Source organism: Crocuta crocuta, unplaced genomic scaffold, assembly GCF_008692635.1.
Source record: "Crocuta crocuta isolate KB4526 unplaced genomic scaffold, BGI_CrCroc_1.0 scaffold339, whole genome shotgun sequence".
In the NCBI taxonomy this organism is placed as follows: Eukaryota; Metazoa; Chordata; class Mammalia; order Carnivora; family Hyaenidae; genus Crocuta; species Crocuta crocuta.
Genome location: NW_027530357.1, coordinates 4,258,872 through 4,285,456, shown reverse-complemented (window position 1 = coordinate 4,285,456; position 26,585 = coordinate 4,258,872). Strand labels below are relative to the sequence as shown.

General features: G+C 49.4%; 1 protein-coding gene across 1 annotated transcript in view; it reads right to left on the bottom strand.

The window, feature by feature from the left end:
- The window catches only part of KSR2 (kinase suppressor of ras 2), a 418,048-nt gene that overhangs the window by 78,262 nt on the left and 313,201 nt on the right, over positions 1-26,585 (bottom strand). The window contains exons 8-9 of the mRNA XM_077765936.1: positions 10,440-10,505; positions 7,401-7,527 (exon numbers count right to left, since the gene is read on the bottom strand). Coding sequence (XP_077622062.1) covers positions 7,401-7,527; positions 10,440-10,505 — 193 coding nt within the window. The remainder of the gene's footprint in view (positions 1-7,400; positions 7,528-10,439; positions 10,506-26,585) is intronic.

The window sequence follows — 26,585 nt, the reverse complement described above, 5'->3', positions numbered from 1 at the left end:
AGCCTGGAACCTGCTTTGGATTCTGTGTCTCCCCCTCTCTGGCCTTCCCCCATTTGCACTCTGTTTCTCTCTCTCAAAAATAAACATTAAGATAATTAAAAAGAAGAAGTAACAGAGATCTCACCCATGGTTACCCAGCTTTCTCTGATGACTGCATCTTGCAAAATTATAGCACAATATCACGACGCAGACAGTGAGCTGACACAGGCCAGACACAGGACATTCCTGCCACCACAGAGATCCCTCGTGTTGTGCTTTTACAGCCACCCCACTTCCTTCTCTCTCTCCTCACATGTCCCCCTCCCCTCTTCAACCTGTGGCACCACTAACCTGTTCTCCATTTCTATAGTTTTGTCATTTCAAGAATGCTATACGCACGGCATGAAACAGTATGTAACCTTTCTGGATTGGCTATTTGTTTTCCACTCAGAAAAATTATCTGCAGATTCATCCAAGTTGTTGCATACATCAATCACTTGTTCCTTCTGATTGCTGAGTAGTATTCCATGACACAGATGTACCACAGGGTGACCATTCGCCCACTGAAGGACACCTGAGTTGTCTCCCCTCTGTGGCAACTGTGGATAAAGCTGCTCTAAACATTCGTGTAAGGTTTTGCATGAACAAAAGTATTTATTTCTCTGGGATAAATGCCCAGGAGTGCAATTTCTTGACAGCATGGTAACTGCCATGTTTAGTTTTTTATTTCCTTAAATATTTTAATCTTTGTGTATTTCTGAGAGAGAGAGAGACAGAGAGAGAGAGAGAGAGAGAGAGAGAGAGAAGGGGAGAGGCAGAGAGAAGGAGATGCAGAATCCGAAGCAGGCTCCAGGCTCCGAGCTGTCAGCACAGAGCCTGATGCGGGGCTCCATGAACTGCGAGATCATGACCTGAGCGGAAGTTGGACACTTAACCGACTGAGCCCCCCAGGCGCCCCTGTCACATTTAGTTTTTAAAGGAGATGTGAAAACTGTTCTCTGGAGTGGGTACACCATTTCATACCAACAATGTAGGAGTGACTGCTTTTCTCTGCATCCTAGCCAGTGTTTGGTATTGTCACTATTTTTTATTTTAGCCACTCTGATAGGAGGATAGTGACATTTCACTGTAGTTTTAATTTGCATTTTCCTAATAGCTAATGATATTGAACATCTTTTCATGTGTTCACTTGCCATCTGTATATCCTCTTCGGTTCTGATTACTATGAACTATGTAATAAGCTTTGAAATTGGGCAGACTGATTCCTCCCCTGTTATTCTTTTTCGAAATTGTTTTTAACCATTCAAGTTCCTTTGCCTTTTCATATAACTTTCAGAATAATCTTGTCTTCGTCTACAAAAAAAAAATCTTGCTGGGATTTTGCTAGGAATTGGGTATCAATTTTGAGGAGAACTGACATCTTAACTATGTTGCGTCTTCTAATCCATGAATATGGTATGTATATTAGCTTCCGAATCAGAAAAACAGGGACTTTTGCCCATTTTAAGAAGTTTTTGCCCATTATTTCTTGGAGAATTTTTTCAGCCCTGCCCTCCTTCAGCACTGTGGTGACATCACTGCTGCACCTTTTATTACTGTCCCAAGGGTCCCTGAGGTCCTATTCATTTTTTTTTTTAGTCAATTTTCTTTCTGTTATCCAGACTGTGTAATTTCTACAGTCGTATCTTCAAGCTCATATATTCTTTCCTCTGCCCCTCCATTCTGTCACCGAGTCTCTCCGCTGGGTTTTTAATTTTAATCATTGCATTTCCTAGTTATATGTTCTAAAATTTTCATCTGGTTCCTCTTTATATCTTCTGTTCATTTTCTGAGACTTTCTATTTCTTTGCAGTGATTTCCCATTTTTTTTTCATTTGTTTCAAGATTGTTTGTAATTGCTTACTGAAATAGGTTTACGACTACTCTAACAATCTTTGTCAGATAATTCTAAAAATCTCACTCATCTCAGTGCTGGCATCTATGGGATGTCTTTTTTCATTCAGTTTGAGATCTTTCTGGCTCTTGGTGTGACAAGTGATTTTTCACTGAAGCCTGGACATCTGGGTATGAGGTTGCGAGGCTGTGGGTCTTATTTAAACCCTCAGCTTTAGCTGGCTTTCTGTGACACTGCCCTAGCAGGGAAGAGGACGGGCACTGTCTTGTTACTGCCAGGTAGGGACAAATGCCTAGGCCCTCTGCCTCCGTCGACCCTGAGGGCAGGAGGGGCTCCTCACTGCTGCTGGGGGGGCAGGGTGAGAATTCTAGCTCTTTCACAGGCATCCACTGATACATTCCTTGTGCAAGAAGTACCACATCTACTAAGAAGTACTATTACCACTCCCATGTAGCCTTCACTGACACCAAGCACAAGAGGGTGGCCTCACTAATGATGGGTGGTGGTAAAAGTCCTGACTTTGCACTAGGCTCCACTGACCCTACCTGTCTCATCAGGTAGGGGTGCTGCATTATGGCTGGACGAGGGGGCTCACAGGCCCCAACACCATCCAGCCCACTTCACATCTTCAAGCTTCGGACACGCTCTTATTTTGACTTGGAATACCCGTCCAGCCCTAGTCTGCCTAGAAGACACAGCTCACATCTCCCCTCCTCCAAGAAGTTCCCTTGACCCCGGTTCACCAGGTGGAACACATCATTCACTCCCGGTGCTGGCTCTGCCCTCTCCCTCAGCTTCAGCTGTTCCTTCTACCCGGTCACTTCTCAGCCTACTTCTCTGTTTTGCCCTCTAGGGTGGGAGCTCCCTATTCCCAGCACTTAGAAGTGTGGCAGCCACAGTGTGGCCCTTCAACAGATGTGTGCTAGCTGAAGGAAAACAAGAAAGAAATGAAGGGAGAGAAGCTTGGGGGGATGGAGAGAAGAAGAGAGAGAGGAAAAGATCCATCTCTTCCTACTAGATGGTGTCTTATTCATCTTGGACTCTGCAGAAACTAGTGCAGAAACAAAAACATAAGAGGTAGTAATAAGTGTTATATGAGAGTGAATTCATGGAAGAGGAGGAGGGCTGGAAGGAGGAATTGCATTTATGGAGCAAGGAATCATCTCTACCTCTTTGAGGGAAGGAATTAGGTCTTTCTCATCTCTGTAGCTCAGGGCTGATGTGAATAAACAGAATCATCTCAACAGACAGCTGCATGTGGCACCCACATTCCTTGGCCAAATTGCTACAACAGGAAGGGAAATTCTTTCTTCGAGTCAGACCCAGGTCTATGGCCCAATGGGACCAGCAACTGAAGGTTGCATTTCATCAAAGGAAAACTCAAACTTATTCCGGGAAGGGCTAGTGGCATAATTTCTCTTTTGGAGCACAGCTAAGATACAGAAACATCTTTCAGAGACCTCCCAGGCCAAATCCTTGTTCTGTAGACAGAGACATTGAGACTTGGAGAGAGGGAGTGACTGCTGGAGTCACAGAGAGAGAGAGTTAGTGGCCTGGGTCCTCACCCAGCAGCCCAGCAGTAGAAACACAAGGTTGCCTCAGGTAACAAGAAACTCACATCTGACTCTGGGAGTCAAGCAGAAGCACGCTCATCTCCCATGTTCCCATTCCATTCCACCCAGCTGAGCACTGATCTGGACATGATGGTGACAGTAACTGCGTCTCTTATGGACTTTTCCTAAGGAAAATGCCCCTACACTCCAACCCAATAGGCTGCACTGAACAGACAGCCCTAAACAGCCACACTTGTCTTGTGACCTCCATAGCCCACCCCCAACACAGGACCACAGGTCAGAACAAGATGGCAGCCGGCCCATGACTATGACACAGAATGAAAAGATGAGCTGGCCAACAGGAAGAATTCTGAACAGCATTAGGTGCACAGGCAGAGACGAGATGAGGTTCAAAAAGAACAGAAGAGCCACGACAGGTCAGAAAACAAAAAAGCCAAGGTTATGAGAAGTAGGAACTAGATGGTGGCAGAAGCAATGACACGGAAAGGAGGGGAAGGTAGAAGACGGGGAGGCCAGTCAACAGTAAGAGACCAGAGCAGATCCGCAGAGAGTAGTTGAGTCACAGTCATGATGGAAGAACAGGACAATGACCCATGGTCCTGCTGCTGCGGGGCCACGGAGCTGGCCCGAGTACAAGACCAGCTGGAAAGGGCAAGCCAGCATGTGGCCACTTCAACCAGCGTCACTGCCACAGGCGGACCTTCAGCCTTGGACACCACTGCAGGTGGGGTTTTGATGCCTTGACCTAGAGGCACAGGTGGTATAGCCTGGTCCCCAAGGAGCTGGGAGATGCTGCTATTTCTCCTTCTCTTCCTCTGTCTCCTCCTTCCTCTCCTTCCTCTTCTTCTTTCCTCCTCCTCTTCCTCCTTCTGTTCCTCTTCCCCCATCAAGTCATTCCATGCCTTGACCATCCAGTGTCAGACTACATCCTTGACACATATCATTGCATCTAATTCTTTCCATGATCCCAATCACATCTGCTATGGTGCTGCCCCTTTAATGGGAGAGGAGGGGTGAAAACCAAGGCAGAGAGAGCTTGCTATGACCAGAGTCAGTGAAGGAACAAAGTTCAAAGCCCGGGCCCTCTGACTCCAAAATGCGCACTCTAACCGTTACGTCGGAGAAAAAGCTGGGCTCTTGTGAACTTGGATTGACTGAGCCAGACGGGAGAGGAGACAGAGCAATGAAAAGGAAGTCTTCAGAGCAAATTGGCTCAGAAATCTATTGCACTAACCACATCATTGCCTGACAGAAAGAATCTGTGTGAAGCCAGTGAGAAGAGAAAGAGAGGAAAAAATAACCCGGCCCTGTGACAGATCCCATCCACCTTCAAGTCAAAGCTGCTTTCTAAATAGAGGTTAATTTATTTCTCTTATCAAATTCTCCTGCTGGCAGACAAGCAGAACGATGTCACAGTCACTGATCTATCTGACCCATGTTTCTGTCCCACCTGATCGAGAGGCTCGGTGTGCCTGCAATGCCAGAGAGGAAGGTCTGGAGATGCTCTGAGCAACCCGCCCCCAAAGGTGTCATGAAGGAAAGGACCGGGTTCTCTAAACTTGCTCAGTGACTTCGTAGGAACCAAACCATTTCTTCTTTTAGACATCTATATGTATCTTTTGCCGATAACAAAGAAAAAGTTGACCCCGCCTAAGATCTGGATTGGAAACCTGAGATTTAAGCTGGTAACAGTCTCTAGAATTTCCTGGATGCCCACCATGCACCATGAACCATACTAAATGCTTATATGTGGACTGCCTCATTTCACCCCCAAGACAACTCTCTGAGGCTGGTGCTATTGTTATTGCCACTGCAGACATTTAAAATAAACTGTTTTAATATTTATTTATTTCTGAGAGACAGAGGGAGATGGTGCATGAGCAGGGGAGGGTAGAGAGAGAGGGAGACACAGAATCTGAAGCAGGATCCAGGCTCTGAGCTAGCTGTCAGCACAGAGCCTGATGCGGGGCTCGAACCCACGAACCGTGATATCATGACTGAAGCCGAAGTCGAATGCTCAACGGACTGACCCGCCCAGGTGCCCCAATCACCGTGGACATTTTAAAACAGGGCCTCAAAGTCCTTGGACTCCTCCCAGTGGCAGGTGGTTTCTATGCCCCTCTCCCCCTAAATCCGAGTAGAGGGATGGCGGCCCCTATCAGTTTGATAAGGCCGAACTGACACTACCAGCCCTTGGCTAGTGACAAACCAAGACAACGCACCAAGAGAGCGCTAAGTCACCAAAGCCCAGGCAACTTCCTCCTCGTTGCTCAAACAGTTGCTCTTTGGGCCCCGGGATGCTGTGTAAGACACCCGACTGCTCTGGAGCCGCCATGTTGCGAGGAAGCCCAAACCACAAGGCAAGTCCACATGCAGACGCTTCCGCCGAGTCTCCACTGAACTCAGCCTCTGATGCACCATGGTCCAGACACCAGACAGGTGACTGATGAAGGCTCTAGCTCAGCCGCTGCCAAACTTTTTCTGAACATGGCCAAACAGTAAATATCGGAACCGCTCAATTCCCAATGGTAGTGTGAAAGCAGCCACGGACAATACGGGTGTGGCTGGTGCCACGAAAACGGGCGCAGGTGCTGGGCTGGTGGGGCCTGTAAGCCCTCGTCTGCCAATCTCTGCTCTAGAAGACTCTAGCCCCCAGCCCCCTGTGAGTTTTCCCAGCCGAGTACCACAGATTCCACGAGCATCATTAAAAGGCCGTCGCACACCACAAAGTTTGAGCGGCTATGCTGTGTGGCGGTAGACAACTGGAACATACCCATTTCCTGTACAGGAAAACTGAGGCTAAGAGAGATTGGTGGCCCGCCCCGAGGCTCACTGCTAGGAAGTGGGGGAAGCCACGGCTGATGGCAAGGTTTGCCTGCTTTCAGAGGCCAAGCTCTCAACTGCTTCGATGATGCCAGATGGGGAATGGCTGAGAGCTAGTAGTAAAAACAGTAGGTGACCGCGCTCGTGAGGAAGAACATACGGGCTCTGGCGGGGACGCATACAAAGGGAGGTCCGAGATGGAGCGAGGCACCAGATTCTGCGTGGCCTTGAGGCGCAGCAAGGAGCTTGGTTTGTTTTCTCCATGCAGCAGAAAGCCACTGGATGGTTTCTAAGCAGAGGGGGGTGGGATTCAAATTGCACTCATTAGGAATCACTCGGCAGCCTTATGCAGAGAATAGACAGAGCCTCGCCAGCAAGAGGTCACTCAGCCATCGTGACACTCGTCCGGGTCCCGAACACAGGTGGTGACTTCCCACATGCTTGGGTTGAGAGCTCGGGGAATCACCTGCTGGCGGGCGCAAGCTTTGCCTCCTACCGTAAGGCTGCAAGTGTCCCTGGGAAAGTTCTGGTGCAGTTCAGCCAGCACACCAAACACATGGAAACCACGCTGGAAATTTCCACGCCATGGTGGACAGAAAAGGTGCATAGGGAGGCTGACCTATTCTGAGGACCAGCCAGAAGCCAACCAAACTGGCTGAGGCTTGGAGCTTGGGGCCCCGCCCCACATCCATCCATCTAGTCTCTAGCAGGGGCTCAAAAACAGTCCTCCACCCCTCGGTGGTCTGATTCAACAGATGGCTCAGCCCAGGGCCATCTGCAAGGCTAATCCTGGCAGGTGGTGAAACATCTCACAGAGCAAAGAGAGCTGGGTCTGGACCACTCCCTGCTTGGACTCTCCCTCTATCCCTCCTTCCCCCTCCCTGACACATTCATTCTCATTTCTGTGCCCTCTGTCTAAACTGGACAGGTTTCTGGCACACTCCCCCTCCGCGGATGGCTGGACGCCCCTCAGGCTTTACTTACACAAACCACATGGAACGAGGAGAGCCCAGGTGGGGCTGGGAGGTGAAGGTTTCCAGAGCAATCTGCTCGAGCCCCCCCTCTTCCCCAGCCCCTCCCAGGCAGCGGCAGCCCCAGCCTGCCCAGACCCAGCAGCACCCCACCCTTACCTTGCTGATTTTGTTAGTTTTGGGGAGTGTCTGGCTGATGTGCAGGTCCGAATACCGGGGTGGCTTTCGTAGAGGGTTGTTGATGTCACACGGGACGGACTCTGTGCGGACTAACCTTGCTGGGTCCGTAGGGGTAAAAACAGCAATTCGGGAGTTTAAGTACCGCTTCGTCTTTATACCATTCTACCCGGAAAGCATAGCTCAGATCCCCCCATCTCAGAAGCCCGCCCCCAGCATGGGAAGGGAATTCTCTAAAAGTGATAGTTGTCGTGTGTCACGGCGGTGAGATCAGGTGTCCTCTGTGCTTTCTAAACTGTTTATATTGTCAATAAATGACGTGATGACCATACATTTTAATAACAAAGCCGAAGCCATCCGTTCGTTTTCGATTCCATAATTGTTTCACACCAGCATCGTTTCAGAATTAACCCTCCTTTGAAATATGAGAGGTTCCCGATTCCTTAAGATCTACAGCCAATGGACAAGCTCCGAATGACCACCTGTCCCTGCCTCGGTCTAACCTTTGTGTTGGGATCCTCTTTCATTACTTGTAGGATTTCTCGGGCCTGGGCAGCCTGCTGCGTGTCAAAACACGTTTGTCGTAAATGACGCCACAGGGACCCCTGAGAGGAAGGCTTAGTATTTCCAGACCTCCCTCAACATCGTCCCTGAAGCCGCACAAAAAACTGGGCGCACAGCTGATGCTAAATAAATCTGAACCACGTTATCCGAGCTTCTCTTCCTGTTACCCCTCTCTTTTATTACAGGGACCACAGGGAGGGGCAAATTGAGAAGCTCAAATTCAGATTTGATGCCTGGCAGTGTTATTTGTTCACGGTTTTGTATTGAGGGGGGTGTAGGGGTGCTGGCGGAAAAGTTAAAGCTTTGGAGTGACCCAGGGATTTAATTTCTCTGCTTAGCCTGAGCTGCCATCTCCATGGAAACCAACTATATTTTAAACTTCCTTCCAACCAGGGTGGGGGATGGGGGGGAAGCAAGAAGCTGGAGGGCTTCCAGAAAGTTCCACTGGCTTTGCATGTACAGGCACCTGCTGCCTTTGAGCCAAGAGGCCATGAAGGTGGCAGGTAGGCAGCCCTCCTTTGGGTGTTAGCCTCGGAAAGCGGGGCGCCCTGTAGCCAGCTGGTTCTGGTCTCCGAATGGGAGTTGGGCTCCAGCAAAGTCCGCTGTGGAGAGGAATTTGGTAGGAGGTGGTTTCCGCAGTGAAGCCAACCCAAACAAGACAAGGGCTCAGAAGCTGTGAGAATCCAGGTTTAAAAATAGCCTCACTGAGGAGATACAGTTGTGCAAGGGACAGATGGTTTGTAATGAAGGGTGTGGGTGGGGAGGGGCACGAGGGCTGAAGATGTTTCCTTCACTTGCAATGTCCTCCCCTCGTGGAGGTAAGCAATGCAAAGATCATGGAAAACCAACGGCCCATTGGCTTTGGGATGCATCCCAAGACTTTCAGCAGCAATATGTTTCCTTCTTGAAGTTTCCCTTGGGTTCATTCTAAGGCAGGGAAGACTCCCTGGAGACTGCACTGACCAAGGCCAGAGGAGCTTGGAGGGGCAGAGCAGGGATGAGGAGGGGCTCCATCTCACATCAGGTTGGGTACCTCAACACTGGCTCCAAGGCTCTCTCCAACCTATAGATGGGAGGGTGGGAGGGCAGGGAAATTGGCCAACGAGAATTTTAAAACTTTAAAAAGTTGCTAACAGCTGAAAATAATACAACTCTTTGGGCTCTTCTTGGAAACATGAGAAAAATTCAGGTCCATGTTGTTTCCAACGTTGCTGGCACGGCTGTCCTCTCTAGACGGTTCCTGGGCTCCCTCATGGCCCCACCTGGCCACCTTCTCTTATTTAGGACCCTGGCTTGGCCCTGGCAGGCACCTGAGTTTGCAACTTCTACCCTAGAGCCCTGCTTCTTAACCTTAAGGGGCAGAGGAACTGCCTGCAGATTCGGTTAAAAATGCAGATTCTGATTCAGGAGGCCTCACGTGGGGCCAGAAGCTGCAGCCCTAACAAGCTCCAGGTGATTGGGATGCTGCTAATCCATGGACTGTACTTTGAGTGGCAAAGGTCAGGACCAGTGACATCCAACAGAACTTTCTTTGATGGTGAAAGTGTTCGTTATCTGCACTATCCAATATGGTGGCGGCCTATGGCTACGGGGCCCCTGAAACGTGGCTGGTGTGACAGAGTAATGGAATTTTTATTTTTATTTCATTTAAATATACCTAAATCTAAATAGCCAGGTGTGGCTTAGCAGCTACTGTATTGGACGGCACAGGCCCACAGAGTCCCCTGGTGAATGGATTGTAATGTAGACAACAGAAGCCAGAGAAACTCCCCCATGAGACAAGAATCAGGGGAAGTATTTTGAAAGCTGGGCTACAAGGTTACCCAAGGAGGTGCTTCCTACTGAGTCCCTGGCAGGGAGGGGAAAGCCATTCCTTCCAGTCTTTCCTTCGCACTAAATTGGTCTTGCTTTTTGTGCAACGTAAAAGGCTGGCAGGGGCTCTCCCAAGGGCAGCCGGTATCTGAGTGCTTGGACAGGTTGGCCAGGACACACGCAGAGCCCCAGGGGACAGAACACAGATGGCCCAACACCAACAGACCCATGCCCGACCCCTCCCCACACCCACCTCTGCAGGGCCAAATGATTGTGTCTGAAGAGCACGTAATGGCACTCTTTTTAAGTGGGAAGGAAAAGCAACGAGACGGGGGGCGGGGGGGAGGAGAATGGAAATTAGGAGAGCAGACAAGAATGACAGAAAAAGACACAGTAAGGGGGAGGTGAATCTGGGGGCTAAAGTATCAGAGAGACCAGCAGCAGGGGAAGGAATAGGAAGAGGCACAGGAGATGGAAGGAGGGGACAGATGTTAGGGAGAAGAGTGTCGGGGGAGGAAATTAGGCAAGTACCAGGGGATTAAGAGGTACCCAGAAATGGCCTGGATGGCACAGCTATCTCAGGGGGCCTGCAGGAGCCCCCACTCCACCCTACCCCACAGGGCAACAAGTGTTAAATACTTACCTCCTCTGTGGATGATCAGGAGATGGCAGGGTGGGGCTTCTTTGGTGCATTTGTTGTGGCACTTTAACCTGAGAGGCAGAAAGAGAGAGAAGGATGGGAAGATAGGTGGGTCAGTGGGTGGGACGGATGGATGGGTGCGTGGATGGATGGATGGATGGGTGGATGGATGGATGGATGGGTTGCTGGGTGGGTGGGTGGGTGGGTGGATGGATGGATGGACGGGTGGATGGATAGGTGAGCCGTGGGTAGGTGGATGGATGAATAGATGGATGTGATGCTCTTTTGGTTTAGAACTCTCTGGAAGCTGTGGATACAAAAATGTGAGCTGAGATAGGGCAGCTAAAGAATCTCCTTGGCAACTAGGATATCAACTGTGAAGAGAATCTGTTGCCATTCTGCTCTCAAAGGTCAACCCTGGGTGGTCCAGAGTGGGTAGCAACTCTTTTATGCTTTGAAAGATATTTCCACTTTTAGTCTGTATTTTTAATCTTTATCATCATCGTCGTCATCATCCAATCCTAATCATCTTCCACTGTTTACTTGTAGATTCACTGGCCAGCCATTGTACTAAACATATTACATATACTATGTCATTTGGTCTTTATAACAACCTTACACAATGAATATTATTATCATTCCCATTTTACAGATGGAGAAACAGATTAACTGAGCTTTCCTGGCAGAAAGCTTGGTATGAAGAGTTTAGAGTCAAAATGCCCTACTTTGAGACAATCTCACCTTGTTCTCACCCAAAGAAGTTATTAGACTTCAAGAGGATAATAGATAATAAACACCCCAAGTAATTTCAACCTGGTTTGTCTCTTCTTTTTAGAGTTTTATGTCAAAGGCAGGATATACACTGTGGCAGATGCTATGGGTACTCTACCGGTAACCTTTTGGGTTCCCTTACGATTTCTGTGCATGCCAGCCTAACTTCCAACAGCTGACATCTTTGCCAGAAGGCACCTGCTCAGAGGTTTATTTATTTATTTATTTTAACATGTTTTATTTATTTCTGAGACAGAGAGAGAGAGAGAACGTGATCAGGGGAGGGTCAGAGAGAGGGGGAGATATAGAATCCGAAACAGGCTCCAGGCCCTGAGCTGTCAGCACAGAGCCTGATGTGGGGCTCCAACCCACGAACCGTGAGACCATGACCTGAGCCGAAGTCGGATGCTTAACCAACTGAGCCCCCCAGGAGCCCTCAGAGGTTTAATATTAAAATACACGGAGGCAGGGCGCCTGGGTGGCTTAGTCGGTTGAGCGTCCGACTTTCACTTGGGTCATGATCTCGCAGTTCGTGGGTTCGAGCCCCGCGTCGNAATACACGGAGGCAGGAGCTGTAGATTTGCCTGCGACCCTCTTCCCCTCTAGGGATTTGATAACTCTCTTTAACAGAATGGTGTAAACGCCCAGTCACAGACTCAACTTTGATTCCTCCGATTAATCTAGCTCAGTGGTTCTCAAAGTGGGGTTCCGAGACCAGTCACACCAGCACCATCTGGGAACTTCTCAGAAATGCCAACTTCTGGGACCCCCACCCCAGACTGATGGACCCAAGACTCCAGAGCTGAAATGCAGTAACCTGTTTTGCACAAGGCCTCCACCTCAGTCTGCAGTGGGCTCGGGCACAAGAACCACTGGTCTAGTTGATTGTTCTGGAACGTCGTCTACGCATGTTTCCCCAATTTTATTTTGTCTTCCGTCTTTTGGGCCCTAACAGGCACTGAATTCCTCTCTGATATGGAAAGGCTAGACTTGAGGCCGCCAGGGGTATAGCGATGAAGCAGGGAGGGAGGGGGAAAGCGTGGAACAATGCCGAATCATGTCGTAAGAACATGAGTCCATCTCCAATTCTTCGCTCTGACTGCATCAGGGATCTCTCTGGTGCTAACACGTCTTTACATCTCTCTACCACATGCTAAGCCCAGTCCCAGATTTGGACAGGCGACAGTATCCACAGGAAATGTAATGAATTTATTCTTCTGGGGCACCTGGGTGGCTCAGTCGGTTAAGCGCCCGACTTTGGCTCAGGTCATGATCTCTCAGTGTGTGGGTTCGAGCCCCGCATTGGGCTCTGTGCTGACAGCCAGCTCAGAGCCTGGAACCTGCTTCAGGTCCTATGTCTCCTTCTCTCCCTGCCTCTCCCCTGCTCGTGCTCTCTCTCTCTCTCAAAAATAAATAAACATTAAAAAATTAAAAACTAAATTTATTTTTCCATCTGAACATCTTTTTTTTCTGGTCGCCTTATATTAACAGAAGTGATGCTGATATTCTGCTCATAATAAGATACATTTTCATCTTTAAATAAATGCATTGAAATTTAAAAAGGCCATAAATAGTAAATAAATAAAAGGAAGGCTGCTACATACATACGACAAAATCATGACAGAGTCATGAGTGAATGACTGAATTATCTCAAGACAAGGTGGCTTGGACAATTCGGAATCATCAAAAATAGGTGGCAGCTCTTGGCCCCCAGAAGTCTGAAATGGTCAAAAAACATTAAGAGTGCTGTCAGGGAGCTCCTGGGTGGCTCCATCCGTTGAGNGGGGCACCTGGGTGGCTCAGTCGGTTAAGCGCCCGACTTTGGCTCAGGTCATGATCTCTCAGTGTGTGGGTTCGAGCCCCGCATTGGGCTCTGTGCTGACAGCCAGCTCAGAGCCTGGAACCTGCTTCAGGTCCTATGTCTCCTTCTCTCCCTGCCTCTCCCCTGCTCGTGCTCTCTCTCTCTCTCAAAAATAAATAAACATTAAAAAATTAAAAACTAAATTTATTTTTCCATCTGAACATCTTTTTTTTCTGGTCGCCTTATATTAACAGAAGTGATGCTGATATTCTGCTCATAATAAGATACATTTTCATCTTTAAATAAATGCATTGAAATTTAAAAAGGCCATAAATAGTAAATAAATAAAAGGAAGGCTGCTACATACATACGACAAAATCATGACAGAGTCATGAGTGAATGACTGAATTATCTCAAGACAAGGTGGCTTGGACAATTCGGAATCATCAAAAATAGGTGGCAGCTCTTGGCCCCCAGAAGTCTGAAATGGTCAAAAAACATTAAGAGTGCTGTCAGGGAGCTCCTGGGTGGCTCCATCCGTTGAGCGTCTGACTTCAGCTCAGGTCATGATCTTGTGGTTCATGGGTTCGAGCCCCACATTAGGCTTGCTGCTGTCAGATAGTCAGTACACAGCCTGCTTCAGCTCCTCTGTCCCTCTCCCTCTGTCCCTCCCCTGCTTGCAAAAAATAAATATTAAAAAAAAAAAAAGAAAAAATGAGGTTCAAAGACACTAGGACTCTGAGAACAAGAGCTGTCACTTACACAGTGTTTGTGATGAACCACGTAATGCCCCCCGGGGCTTTACACAATTTATTTAATCCTCATATCAATCCTAAAAAGTAGAAACTAGGAGCACCTGGAGGGCTCAGGCAGGTAAGCATCTGACCTTGATTTTGGCTCAAATCCTGATCTCACGGTCCCAGGAGAGAGCCCTGCATCAGGCTCCATGAGCAGAGCCTGGTTGGGATTCTCTTCCTCTCTCTCTGCCCCTCCCCTCCTCGAACAAAAAGGTTCTACTGTTATCCCCATTTTACAGAGTGAAAAACTGAGGCCCAGCAAATTTGGATTACTTGCTGAAGGTCAAACAGCCAGTAAGAGACAGAAGTCCCGAGCCCAGCTCTAACCACCACACAGATGCCTGTGAAACCTCCATTCTTCTTCCTTTACATCTTGGGAGTGGGATGAATAAATGGGATTGAGCATCCAGCACAATCAAAATGTCGTCCGTTGAAATGAGCCTAAGATGTCACTTTGCTCTTCCCCCTACAGCTGCCTGACGTCACAAGGATAATACAAATCCCACCTTTCTGCAAATTTGTCTTTTTCTTTTCTAACACGCCCGGAGTCTCAGACCCGAAGGGAAGGTCCCAGCCCCGCCGGAGGCCATGGCTATCGCATCCAAACCCTAGTTCGAAGCTCCAGGGAATGTGCAACCAGCCCTTCATTCATTCTGCAAACACTTAACGAGGCTTACGGGGCCCCAGGTCCTGGGGACACGCCGGGTACAGGGCAGATGAAGCTGCTATGTTTGTGGGGGGGGGCAGATAAAAACCACGTAAGCAAACATCAGGTAACTGCGGGTGTGGTGAGATGGAGGAAAACTCCTTCAGGGATGGAGGGTATGGGACTGAGAAGGGGGGTTTCTAGCAGGTGCAAAAGTGTGGGGGGGTCAGGAACAAGCTTGGTGGGTTCTGGAGTCAGAGGCTAAAGGCCGATGAGGCCGAAGAGAACAGCAAAGCGATAAAGGCACGAGGAAGGGGAGGAGGACACGGGCAGGAGTCCCCGCAACCTTGGTCGGCGTCTGTATTTGCTTCTGCAGCACCAGGGAGGCCACCGGAGGCTGTCCCAGCTGGGATGGGTCAGGCTGACGTCTGGGAAGCCCTGCGTTGTGGCATCTGCTGATGCCAAACGAGAGTGGGACCATGAAGTTTCTGCACTCCTTGCTGTTTGAAACCGCGTGATTCTGCCCTGGAAGCTTCCAGAAAGAAATGCTTCCTTTCTGCCTCTCCCGCCTACGGGTCTTCTCTAAGGGGCGCAGCTGGAATGTGACGTGCAGGTGTGGAGAAGCCCGTTGGCTCCCGTGGGCAGCGCTCTGCAGCGGGAGCAGACAATTCCAGGCAACCTCTGGACCGGGCCCGAACCAGGACGGGCCAGGCGGAGCCTCCGGGGACCCCAGCCCGCTTCCTGCCTCCCCCTGGCACGTTCCCCTCTGCTATCCCTTGCTGCTTGTCTTCTGCAGTTAGAGAAAAGCCTTCCTTCATCTCTGGCCAAAGGACGGAAAACGAACGCTTGTCCTTTTGGGCAGCGCTTCAAAGGGCAGCCCCAGCAAGGGGGGCACAGCCACAGCTCTTGCAGAAAAGCCCAGAGAAACTTAACCCTTTGCACGGAGGCTCGTATGTCAAGCACTAGCACAAGCACTTCCCTCCCTGCACAAGGGCAGGGGAGGAAAGACCCAGATAAGGAAATACACAGGATTCCACCCAAGTTAGACCCTTCCTTTCACTGCCCAGAGAAGGGAAGGCCAGTAAAGTCGACCACCCGCTTCCGAATCAGACGCCCAAGGCTTAACCTCCAAGGTTCTGATTCGGTCTGCACGGAATGTGGGTTTTCGCCAAGTGCACACCAGAACCACTGCACGAGGGAGACGCAGTCTACTTCCCAAGCAGGGGATGTCGAGAAGCCTAGATCTTCCAGGATAGGAACCCTCCACTCCAAAAAAGCGAAACGGGGTCAGGAAACTATGGAGAAAGGATCTGGGTTCAAGGTCTGGCACTACCACTTCCTGGCTGTGACAGCTTGAGTAAGTCGCTGACCCGCTCTGGGCCACAGTTTCTCCATCTGTAAAATGGGGACCATCATAGCACTTGTAGCTGCAAAGAAACATCATATCTGCAGTCACATAGTTGCAGAGAAAACTGATGATACGACACACGCAGGGTGCCTAGGACAATTACTTGAAGTAGCAAGTACTGCCGTTTTTATTATGGTCATTCTTATCATTGCTAGTTTGTGCGGGAGCATTCCCCTCAAGCCCCGGAGACCCTGCACTGGAGGCCGTTCTTTTGCTGAATTGCGGGCTGGCTGCAACGTCTGGGTCTTTGAAACACCCAGGGGAGGACCTGGTTGGTGACGATCCCAGTCTCCTCCCCCTTGGGCGGAACAACTCAGACGTGTTAGCCGTGAGATTGGACCCCAGCTACCCTGAAGCATTACCAGCCCTACGAAGCACCCAGCACTGGCTGCCTTCCTTCCCCTCCGGGTCTCACTCCCCTGCTCCCCTGCTGGTGTGGTCTGGACAGATACCTCTTAAACTTGCCCTCAAATCCTTGTTTTAAGGTCTTTGAAAAGAGGAGATTCCCAACCAGGACACCGTGATCGGGAAAGGAGGTTCAAAAGCCAAGGTGGCCAAAGCTCTCACACCAAACCAGGCCCTGTATTCTTTGTTCCTTGTGGGTCTGAAGCCCACAGTCCTTAATGAATTTGGGTCTCCAGGTGCTCCGTTCCACACAGAGAACAACTGACTGCCTGGGACAAAGCTCCCCAGCAAACGTGGCCCGGAGGAGCACCGTGAGGGAGCACGGTCGCTCTAACAACGCCAGGCATCAAGGGGAAGGTCAGATGGGCTTCCGGAAGTAGTTAGAAGCTTGGGCTTCCGAGTCAAGGCAACATGAGCCTGAATGACAGTTCTGCCCTCCCCACACAAAGGGGACATCCGTCCAAAAAATGCCCGAGTGGGGTCCACCAAGACGGCACATAGGTCAAGGTTTCCGTAGACGGGTGCAACACACTTGAGTGGACACGGGACGCCAATGCGAACCTCACACAGCCGGGCAACTTGAAAAGACTTTTCATTGAAAAGGGTTAATTTTTTTTTTTTTTTTTAACTTTCAAAGCTTAAGAGGATAAACTTCGGTTACGTAGAAAAGTTGCTTTCGTGGAATATCTTGCTCCCCAAAGGAGCTGCTGGCTAAACGAGACATCCTCTCCACCTGAAAATTAAATACATGAATTTATCTCGAGGGCAAGATCTGGGTCTTCCTCAACCTTGTGAGCCCCCATCCCTGCCCCCCTTTCGGTGCCTGGCCCGGTGGCTGGTGCATAATACAGGCTGAATAAACACTCCAGATGCGTGGAGAGGAAAGGAAAGACAAAAGGAAGGAAGGGCAGGGAAAGCCATCAACACCACTGGTGCCCGGGAGTGAACAGTCTCTATCAAAAGTCTTCTTGAAAAATGATTCTTAGCTTATAAAAGGAATCTCTCACGGCTTGTGAAATGCACGTGTGTCCCTCTCTGCATTCTTCTCTCGAGGTGCTCTCTCCCCCACGGTGTGGGCAGGGCAGGGGTTGGGCCAGAGCACACTGGACTTGCACAGACCTTGCCCGGGAACGGTGGGGGACAAATGACCCCCTGATGAGCAGCTTTGCGGTTTCCTTCATGGATGTGTCACGCCCCCACCTTCCTGTGGGGCAGATGAGAGCCCAGAGACCTGTGCGGCACTGGGATCAGAGGGCTAGCCTTCCCCGAAGAGGGGCAGGCAAGATTCCTGCTCGTGAACATAGTAACGTCCATTCAAACGGTTCATTGGGCAACTGTCACCAGTTTACAGAGTCTGCAACCCAACACCCTGACCCTGACTTTGCCTTGTCCATACCAGCTTGCTTTGCCACCCATCGGAGCAGGCACAGCTCTTCCTTACTGAGAACAATTGGTGCTTTGAAAACCTGGCCTCCAGCATCTGAATGAGGGAACGCTGAAATGCCAACCTCAGGCCAGGTGCTCTTATGTAACCTGTTTGCTCTGAACAACAACGCTGTAAAGGGTGGAAACCATCGTGCCCATTTCAAAGTCAGAAAGACTGAGGCTCAGTAAGCAACCCAATCATACAGGCAGTAAAGAACAGCGTCAGGGTCATTCATTCATTCATGCACGTAAGAATATGATCGCTTTCCTCCTCTGTGCCAGGTGCTGGGTAAGGCCCTGGGGTGTGTGTAATAAGATAGGGCAAGAATTCCTTCTCTTTAAAAAAAAAAAATGTTTTTTAATGTGTATTTTTGAGAGAGAGAGACAGCAACAGAGTGCAAGTGGGGGAGGGGCAGTGAGCGAGGGAGGCACAGAATCCAAAGCAGGCTACAGGCTCTGAGCTGTCAGCACAGAGCCTCACGTGGGGCTCGAACCCACAAACTGTGAGATCATGACCTGAACCAAAGTCGGACGCTTAACCAACTGAGCCACCCGGGCGCCCCAAGAATTCTCTCTTTAATCACCTCTCTTGCAAACCCCTAGCACGGAGTTTGCCATCCAGGTACATAAACCCATCTCTTAGTATTTCAAGCATGAACATCTTTCCATCCATCCCACTGCCTCGGAGTGGCCCCCTTTCTAGAAAGGATCTCCCGTGGATCGGAACTAGATTCTTGGGGCTGTGGGTTGCCAAGAACCACTTTCCCTCCAGAAGCTCCTTTTGAGATCTATTCCACCAACAAACATTTACTGAGCGCTTTCTATGTGCCATGTACTGCGCTGGCCCTGGAGGTACAGAGAGTAGAAAACATGAGCAGAGCCCTACCCTCAACTACGTTAAAGTCCGGTCAGAGAGACAGGCAGGTACATAGGTGAAGACAATGCAGTTATGTTCTATGGAATGAAGGTGAAGGACAGGGTGCATCTGAGGGCAGTCTGGGAGGGCTTCCTGCAGGAAGAGGTGACTGAGCTGAGCCTGAAGGATACAGGGGAGCTGGCTGAAGTGTGCAAGGGAGATCCAGGCAGAAGTAATAAAAGGCAGTGCGAGGATGTGCCGATTGGTAGGCAGGTGGCCTGCCGTAGCCACTGGGGTTGACGGCTTGGTGACGCTGGTGACCCTCGAGGAGGGAGGTCAGAAGGACAGCTAAGCAAGGGAGGGTGCAGTACGCCACTGGGAGCCTGGATTTACCCCGAGAGCAAGGGAGAGCCAAAGAAGGATTTTAAGTGGGGAGGCCAAGGCTGGATACGCATTTTGCAAAGACCCCCGTCTGGCAGCAGAATATGTACAATTAAAGGGCACCAAAGCTCCCTCGCGCATTATCTTCCTGACTTCGTGCTTCTGCTTTCCCTCTCCCAGGTCACTGCAGTAAGTGCTCCTCAAGGCTTCTTGCAAAATCACAAAACCGAATCACTGGCGCCTTTATAGGGGGCATTGTTTCACCGATTCCCCCAGCCGAGCAGTTCTGTCTCGTCTTGGTTCCCATGGTCTCTCACTTGGGCCAAGGCTTCGAGAAATGCCCCCATACGCTCTCAGGGGAGGGTATCAAACCCCTTCTCCCCCTCCCCGCTGGCACGTCTGCAAGGCTGAGCTCTGGCCCATGACTGGTAAGAAAAAACAAACCCAACAACAGAGATGAACAAGGTTGGTGAGGAGCATTAACACATAAATCATACCGCAGGCTCCAGCAAAATAATGAAAAATGATCAGGAAAACCTGGCACTTCTCTCCAACAGAGGATACACTGCAAGAAAGCCGTGGATTTATTAGCTGTTGGAGGTGCCACCGCCCCTCATCCTCAACTTCTCAACTTCCCCAAGAGACGAGAGAGTGACCTGCAGGGGTTCATCGGAACACAAAGACCTGTTCGCCCTTTTTTTTTTTTTTTTAATTTTTTTAAAATGTTCTTATTTATTTTGAAAAAGACAGAGAGACAGAGTACTAATGGGGGAGGGGCAGAGAGAAAGGGAGACACGGAATCCGAAGCAGGCTGCAGGCTCTGAGCTGTCAGCACAGAGCCCGACGCGGGGCTCGAACTCAAGAACCCTGAGATCGTGATGTGAGCCAAAGCTGGATGTCCAATCAACTGAGCCACCCAGGCGCCCCCTGCTTGCATTCTTCAGTTCAAGAAACAGAGGACAGGGTAGCAGGCTCGGGGAAAGAGAAAGAGAAAGATTACTAGCTCTGGCCTGGGGTCAGGCTGAGATCAGATTCGCATCTTCCATTCTGCCTGTTTAATTCAAGGAGAAGAAGAGTGGGGGCTAGCATTTGTTGCTGGCCTACTGTGTGGCTGGCCCTTTGCCCACGCAAAGTGGTTAAGAGTCTGGGATCTTGAGTCAGAGAGACTGGTTTGATGAGCAGATCCACTCACTGGGAGACTTGTGGATTTTCTCCTGAAGGCCTCCGTTTCCTCACTTGTAAAAATGGGGAGGAAGAGACCCTACATTCCAGGGTTGTTGCAAGGATTATGAGATCATGCATGTAAACTCTTTAGTAAAATGCCCCAGCACTTAGTAAGCCCTCAATATATCATATTATCAGCACCATCATCATCACACTCAATGCCCACCTCAGCGTCCAGCAGAATTATTTCTTAAGTTGTTTTATTTACTTTTCTTTTTTTGACAGAGAGAGGGAGGGGCAGAGAGGGAGAGAAAGAATCCCAAGCCGACTCTGCGCTGTCAGCACGGAGCCCGATGCGGGGCTTGATCTCACAAACCATGAAATCATAACCCAAGTCAAAATCAAGAATCGGATGCTTACCTACCGAGCCACCCAGGAGCCCCTCCAGTAAAATTGTAATCCTCCTTCCCATGCAAATGTAATTGGACCCAAAGTTTCGCACATAGTGGGTAAAAACTCCTATAAGGGACTGTGAATTCCCATTATCATTGTCGCAAAAACAGAAATGTTTCTATTAATGGAAAAGTAAGTTCAGGCTTCAAGCTGGTGATCTCTGAAATGCACGCTTATAATTATATCCTGCCAATATCCTGTGTGTGGTATAAATTCCTGAAGCTTCCAGGAACTTTGCGGCAGCTGCAACATCAGGGCTCATCAGCTCCTGAGTCCTTCCAGGGCCGGGGAAATGAGTGCACCCTGGTGCTCAAAGCAACCATGGCTTACTCCACACTCATGTCCCGTCCCCTGGGGCTGGAATCACTGTGCAAAACCAGGAAATTTTTAGATAAAACATGGCATTTTGATGCAGAAATACAGGTTAGGAGAATATACAAGGTAAGAAAAGAGCCAATAAGTACACAAAATCCAAGTAGAAAGATCCAATAACAGAGCCATGGCTCATTTAAATGAAAATTAGTAGAGGCGCCTAGGTGGCCCAGTCAGTTGAGCATTCAACTCCGGCTCAGGTCATGATCTTGGAGTTCGTGAGTTTGAGCCTCGCGTCGGGCTCTGTGCTGACAGCTCAGAGCCTGGAGCCTGCTTCAGATTCTATGTCTCCCTCTCTCTCTGCCCCACCCCTGCTCATGCTCTGTCTCTCTGTCTCTCTGTCTCTCTCAAAAATAAATAAAAACATTAAAACAATTTTTAATGAAAATTACTAAAGTGCCAGCTTACAAATAAGTGTGAACATGTCCAGCCAGGCTAACCAAAGGCAGAAGGAGAAGGGATGTGTATAAAGGGCATTCAAACACTGGAATAAACTGGAAGTCTTGGGCTGGTTAACTCAGTCTTCCAAGCTCACTCTTTACCTTCCCAGGGAAATGATTATAGGTCTCACCCCTAATCAGGGGTGACAGCTGACAGGGGTCAGCTGTGCTGACAGCTCAGAGCCTGGAGCCTGCTTCAGATTCTGTGTCTCCCTGTCTCTCTGCCCCTCCCCTGCTCATGCTCTGTCTCTCTCAAAAACAAACAAAGCAGCACTCTAGAACTGAATTATAAATCTACAACGGTCTCACTGGTTGGCAATGCCTGTTTCACTGTATAAACCAGGAGTAATTCCAGCAAGGGCGATTCTGCTCCCTCTGGGAAGATCTGGCAATTTCTGGAGACATTTTTGGTTGTCACAGCTCGGGATGGAGTGTGTGTGTGTGTGTGTGTGTGTGTGTGTGTGTGTGTGTTGGGGGTGCTCCTGGCCTTTGTGGGTGGAGGCCAGCGATGCTGCTAATTATCCTGCAATGCACAGGGCAGTCGCCCAAACAAGGAATGATCAGGCCCCAAAGTGCAATGGCTCTGAGGTTGAGAAACCCTATTACACACGCTTGAACAGGTCTCCCAAGAAGTTAGACGGTTCAGAATATCCTGAAAGACAAATGGGGAACAAGAACTACAGAAAAGCAGGAAATGAGCTACATTTTCCAGAACTTTCCCTCACTTCCACCCACGGAGGTGATTTAGTGAGTAGGATTCTCCTCCTTCTCTGCAGTAGTAGAAAATCCATTTCTGCAACTTAATAACTATTGAACAACTTGTCAAAAAGTTCTGATTTGAAAAGGGAATCCTCAAGTCATTCATGCGACTGGTGTCCTCACATGTCCTACAACATCCAATGAATGGTTCAGCCTCATTTTACTTCAGAGAGGTTTAGAAACTTCCCTAGAGTCACACAGCACAGACGTGGCAGAACCAGGACCTAAAGACAGCTCTCTCTGGACCCTGCTGCGGTGCCGCTCACAGCCCAGAGCCCCCGAGGGATCAGGCTGAGACTGGAGTTACCTGAAAACCACATCCCCCCATTCTGACTCCCGAACCCCTCCCGTCTCAGGTTATAAGAGCAGCCTGACCTGGGACATCAGAACTTCTGGCTTCTGCCTCCGACTGCACAGAAGCAAAGGGCACCTGACACCCGCTCTGGCCTCCCCAAGGCCTTACCCTTGGCAAGTGACCCACTCCAGCAAGAGGACGGGTTCAAGGAACAGGGCTGGATGGGGAGTGGGCGGCCCCTACCCAGTCCGGAACCACAGGGAGCAGCACCCAGGAGCTCAGTGGAGGCGTGGCCTGGTGCGGCGTCACACAGCAGAATCCTATTTCCTGGCCCCCAGGCCCCTCCCCGGACAAACAACTGAAAAATATGCTCGAGTCCTTCTAAGTCGTGATGCAGGCTTTGCCCGTGCCTGTGTGCTCGCCCAGAACCCCTTCCCCCCGCTCCATCTGGCTACTCCCCACTCCTCCACACGGAGCCCCACCTGGAGTTCGAACTCATGGACTGTGAGATCATGACCTGAGCTGAAGTCAGACACTCAACCAACTCAACTGGGAGCCACCCAGGTGCCCCTCCTCCCTAAAGACTTCAAAGGCGCCAGAGACAGCCTCTCCGATGTGCATCATGTATGTGCCCCCCACACACAGTAATAATGACCCACCTGCTTCACCCCTCCTTCTAGAACCATGTTCCTCACTCATACTCCAGTGCAAATCTGAATTGTCTGGGAGGTTTATTAAAAACGCAGGTTTCAGGGGCTCCTGGGTGGCTCGGTCGGTTAAGCGTCCCACTTCAGCTCAGGTCATGATCTCACAGTTCATGGGTTCGAGCCCCATGTCAGGCTCTGTGCTGACAGCTAGCTCAGAGCCTGGAGCCTGCTTAAGATTCTGTGTCTCCCTCTCTCTCTGACCCTCCCCTGCTCACGCTCTCTCTCTCTCTCTCAGAAATAAATAAAACATTAAAAATAAAAAAAAAAACACCACAGGTTTCAGAGCGCCTGGGTGTCTCAGTCGGTTATGCATTCGACTCTTGATTTTGACTCGGGTTGTGATCTCATGGTTCATGGGTTCGAGCCCCACCTTGGGCTGTGCACTGACTGTGCGGAGCCTGCTTGAGATTTTCTCTCTCCCTCTCTCTCTCTACTCCTCCCCTGCTCACTCACTCTCTCAATAAACAAATAAACTAAANCTGCCCTATGGCCAGAGTCTGGGCCAAGAAGTCTTGGTAGGGGTTTAGACGTGATGATTTTAAGCTTTAAGTCACTGGCAGTCACTGTGAGCATCTGGAGGACCCCAACCATGTCTCTTTCACCTTCAGATCCCAAGAGGTGGCGCAGAAATGCCCCTCACACCACACACTGAAGCAGAGCTGCTGACCGAACCGAACACAACCTAAAAGAAGGAGCGGGGGGAAGGGAGGCTACAACATGCACGAGAAACAGAAGATTCAAATGCTACTTCTCCACTGACAGTTCTGAAAGACGTCTCCCCCCCTTCCACATTCAGTCCTTGTAGTAAAAACAAACAAAACAAAACAAAAAAACTAAAAAACACACATACAAAAACACCTCGGTTCAAACTCTTGTTCCCTAGAGCACAAGCCACCGAATTCACCCCTGTGCACTGTCCTGCATCACGTGCAGGTAAGGGCTGGACAGGTTTCCCGGGAGCCAGACCTCGGCCCTACAGAAACCTGTAGAAAGACCCTGAGAAGGTGAAAGATGCAGACGACGCGGGAATGAGGGCTGGGGACTCCATCAGCATCTTCCTGCAGCTGAATCCCCAGTCAGCAGACAATACGTGGATTGTGCTGACATCCGACCATTAGAACGAAACTCCATTCCGCACTCATGAACCTATTAGATGAAAAGTCCTCAATTCAGATAACTGCAAATTGCTTTCTGAGCATAATTTCCTATTAGTTTGCTAATCTCTCTATTCAGAACGCCAACAAGACAGCTGATGATAATTCCGGGGGAAGTGGCCATTAAGCCGAAGCAGGAGGAGAGGGGGTTAGATGTTCGCAAGTATCCTGGCTTCCTGGGGGGGTACCCCAAAATTAATCCATAAAGTTAGTAACGGTATTAGCTTTCGTTTATGAAGTTCTTACAGTGTGCCAGGTACGGGGCTGAGCACTTTCCCTTACTTAGCTCACTTAATTTTTGTTTCATTTGTTTATTTGTATTTTTGGGTGTTTTTTTTTTTTTTTAACCATCTAGTGAGGTAGATATTATTTTCCTCTTGGGACAGAAGGAGAAACGGGACTCAGAAGTGGTCACACAGCTGCTAGTGGCAGTCAGGATTCAAATGCAGGTGTGTGTGTCTGACCTATAAACCGGGGTTCCGATCGTGCCTTATCTGTTGGGCTTATCACACAAATACTTACTGGATGAAAGTACTGGAGAGATGATGATGAATAAGGATCAAGTTTATGTGATTGGGTCTAAGAGAGGAAACAGTACAAAAGCCTGAAAAATAGCAAAGATCGACCAGTCTATAAAAAAATGAACAACAACAACAAAAAACAACAAAAACCCCAAACACAAACCTCATATGCTGAAAGGTCAGGCTGCGAAATAAAGTTTGATTTTTGTCAAACTACTACTTTTATGCAGAGGAGTGATCCTCAAAATGTGGTTCCAGGACCAGCAGCATCAGCGGCACCTGGGAACCTACCAGAAACGCAAATTCTGGGGCTCCCCCCGCCCCGACCTGTTGCATCAGAGACTCTGGGGCGGGCCCAGGAATCTGTGTTTTAACACACCCTCCAGGGGATTCTGATGAACACCCAAGTTGAGACCCATGATCTAGACAAAGAAAATCAGCTCTAACAGGGGATTTGGCGATCACTCAGAGGAGTGCTTCTCAAACCTCAACGTGTACAAGAATCACCAGGACAATCTTAAGTTGCAGAGTCTGGTGCAGCAGAGCTGGGCATAGCCCAAGAGTCTGCATTTCTAACCAGCTCCCAGATGCTGCTGGCGCTCCTGGTACGGGGACCACCGTGGGGTCGCAAGGGTCCAGTCCAATCCTTTTCACCCACGGAGTTTCAAGCAACACCAAACCGACACTGCATTAGGTTAAAAAAAAAAAGGAAAAACAAGCAAACTAAAAAAGTCTTGCCTTCAGGGCAGATTCATGCCTCTGGGATGCTTCAGGGGAATAGGAAACGTCCAGTGCCACAGATTACGGCTTTTTGGAAGTTCCCATCAAATATGAAATCTTCCCCGAGGCCTCTGATTAAAATCTTAGCCCTCACCTCGGCCCTTCCCCTCTGCCTTCACTGCTTCGTTCTCCTTAGTACGCGCCATCCTCTGCACAGATGATCTATTTCCTCTCCTAGCATGTGAAGTCCATGAGGGCAGGAATTTTGTGTGTTTTATTCCCTGTGGTCTCCCTTCCTCCTAGAAGCGCTCCTGGCACATTTATTAAGTAGCCGCTCAATTAACAGGGAGGAAATGAACAAGTTTCCATGCCGCCTCTGTGCAATGCCACCTGTCACCGCTCTGTATGCTCGCACGCCAGTCCCCCCGAAATTCATTTCTCTATAGGCGTGTCCTCCCTAAACTCCCTGACAATGGTGTCTGCGTGTTACCGTTTCTGTCCCCCATCCAACCCTTCTGGCAGCCCATCAGTGTGTCCCAAATTTTGCCAATCTTCGAAACCACATAAAAGCTGCAGGATTTGGTTCATGGAAGAGCAAATCCAAACTTCAGCTGGTGATAGCAGTAAAAATAAAGCCAGCTCATAATTACGTACTANAAAAAAAAAAAAAAAAAAAAAAAAAAAAAAACCACACAACACCGGAAGCACGCCGGAACTTCATAGAGCTCTGCTTTCCCTGTCCTGGCAGCTTTTCTGAGAGCTGAGCAAAGTGGTGAGATCACCAGTGCAATCCTAATGTGGTTTGAATTCTTCTTAGGTAGCCATCTCTGCACAAGGTGGAGCGAGGAAGAACGTTCTTTGACAAAACACCGTAATCGAGAGCAAGAACAATTCATTGGCTCCTTCCAATAGCCCTACGGAGGACGCCAGCATCAACCCACTTTGCAGATGGGAAAACTGAGCCCCGAGATGACAACAAGCCTCTTGCTCAAGCTCATGCAGAGAATGCAGCAGTGGAGCTGGTACTCTAACTCAGTTCTGGCTGCTTCCAAAGCCTCCCTGTGCTTCTCCCCCAG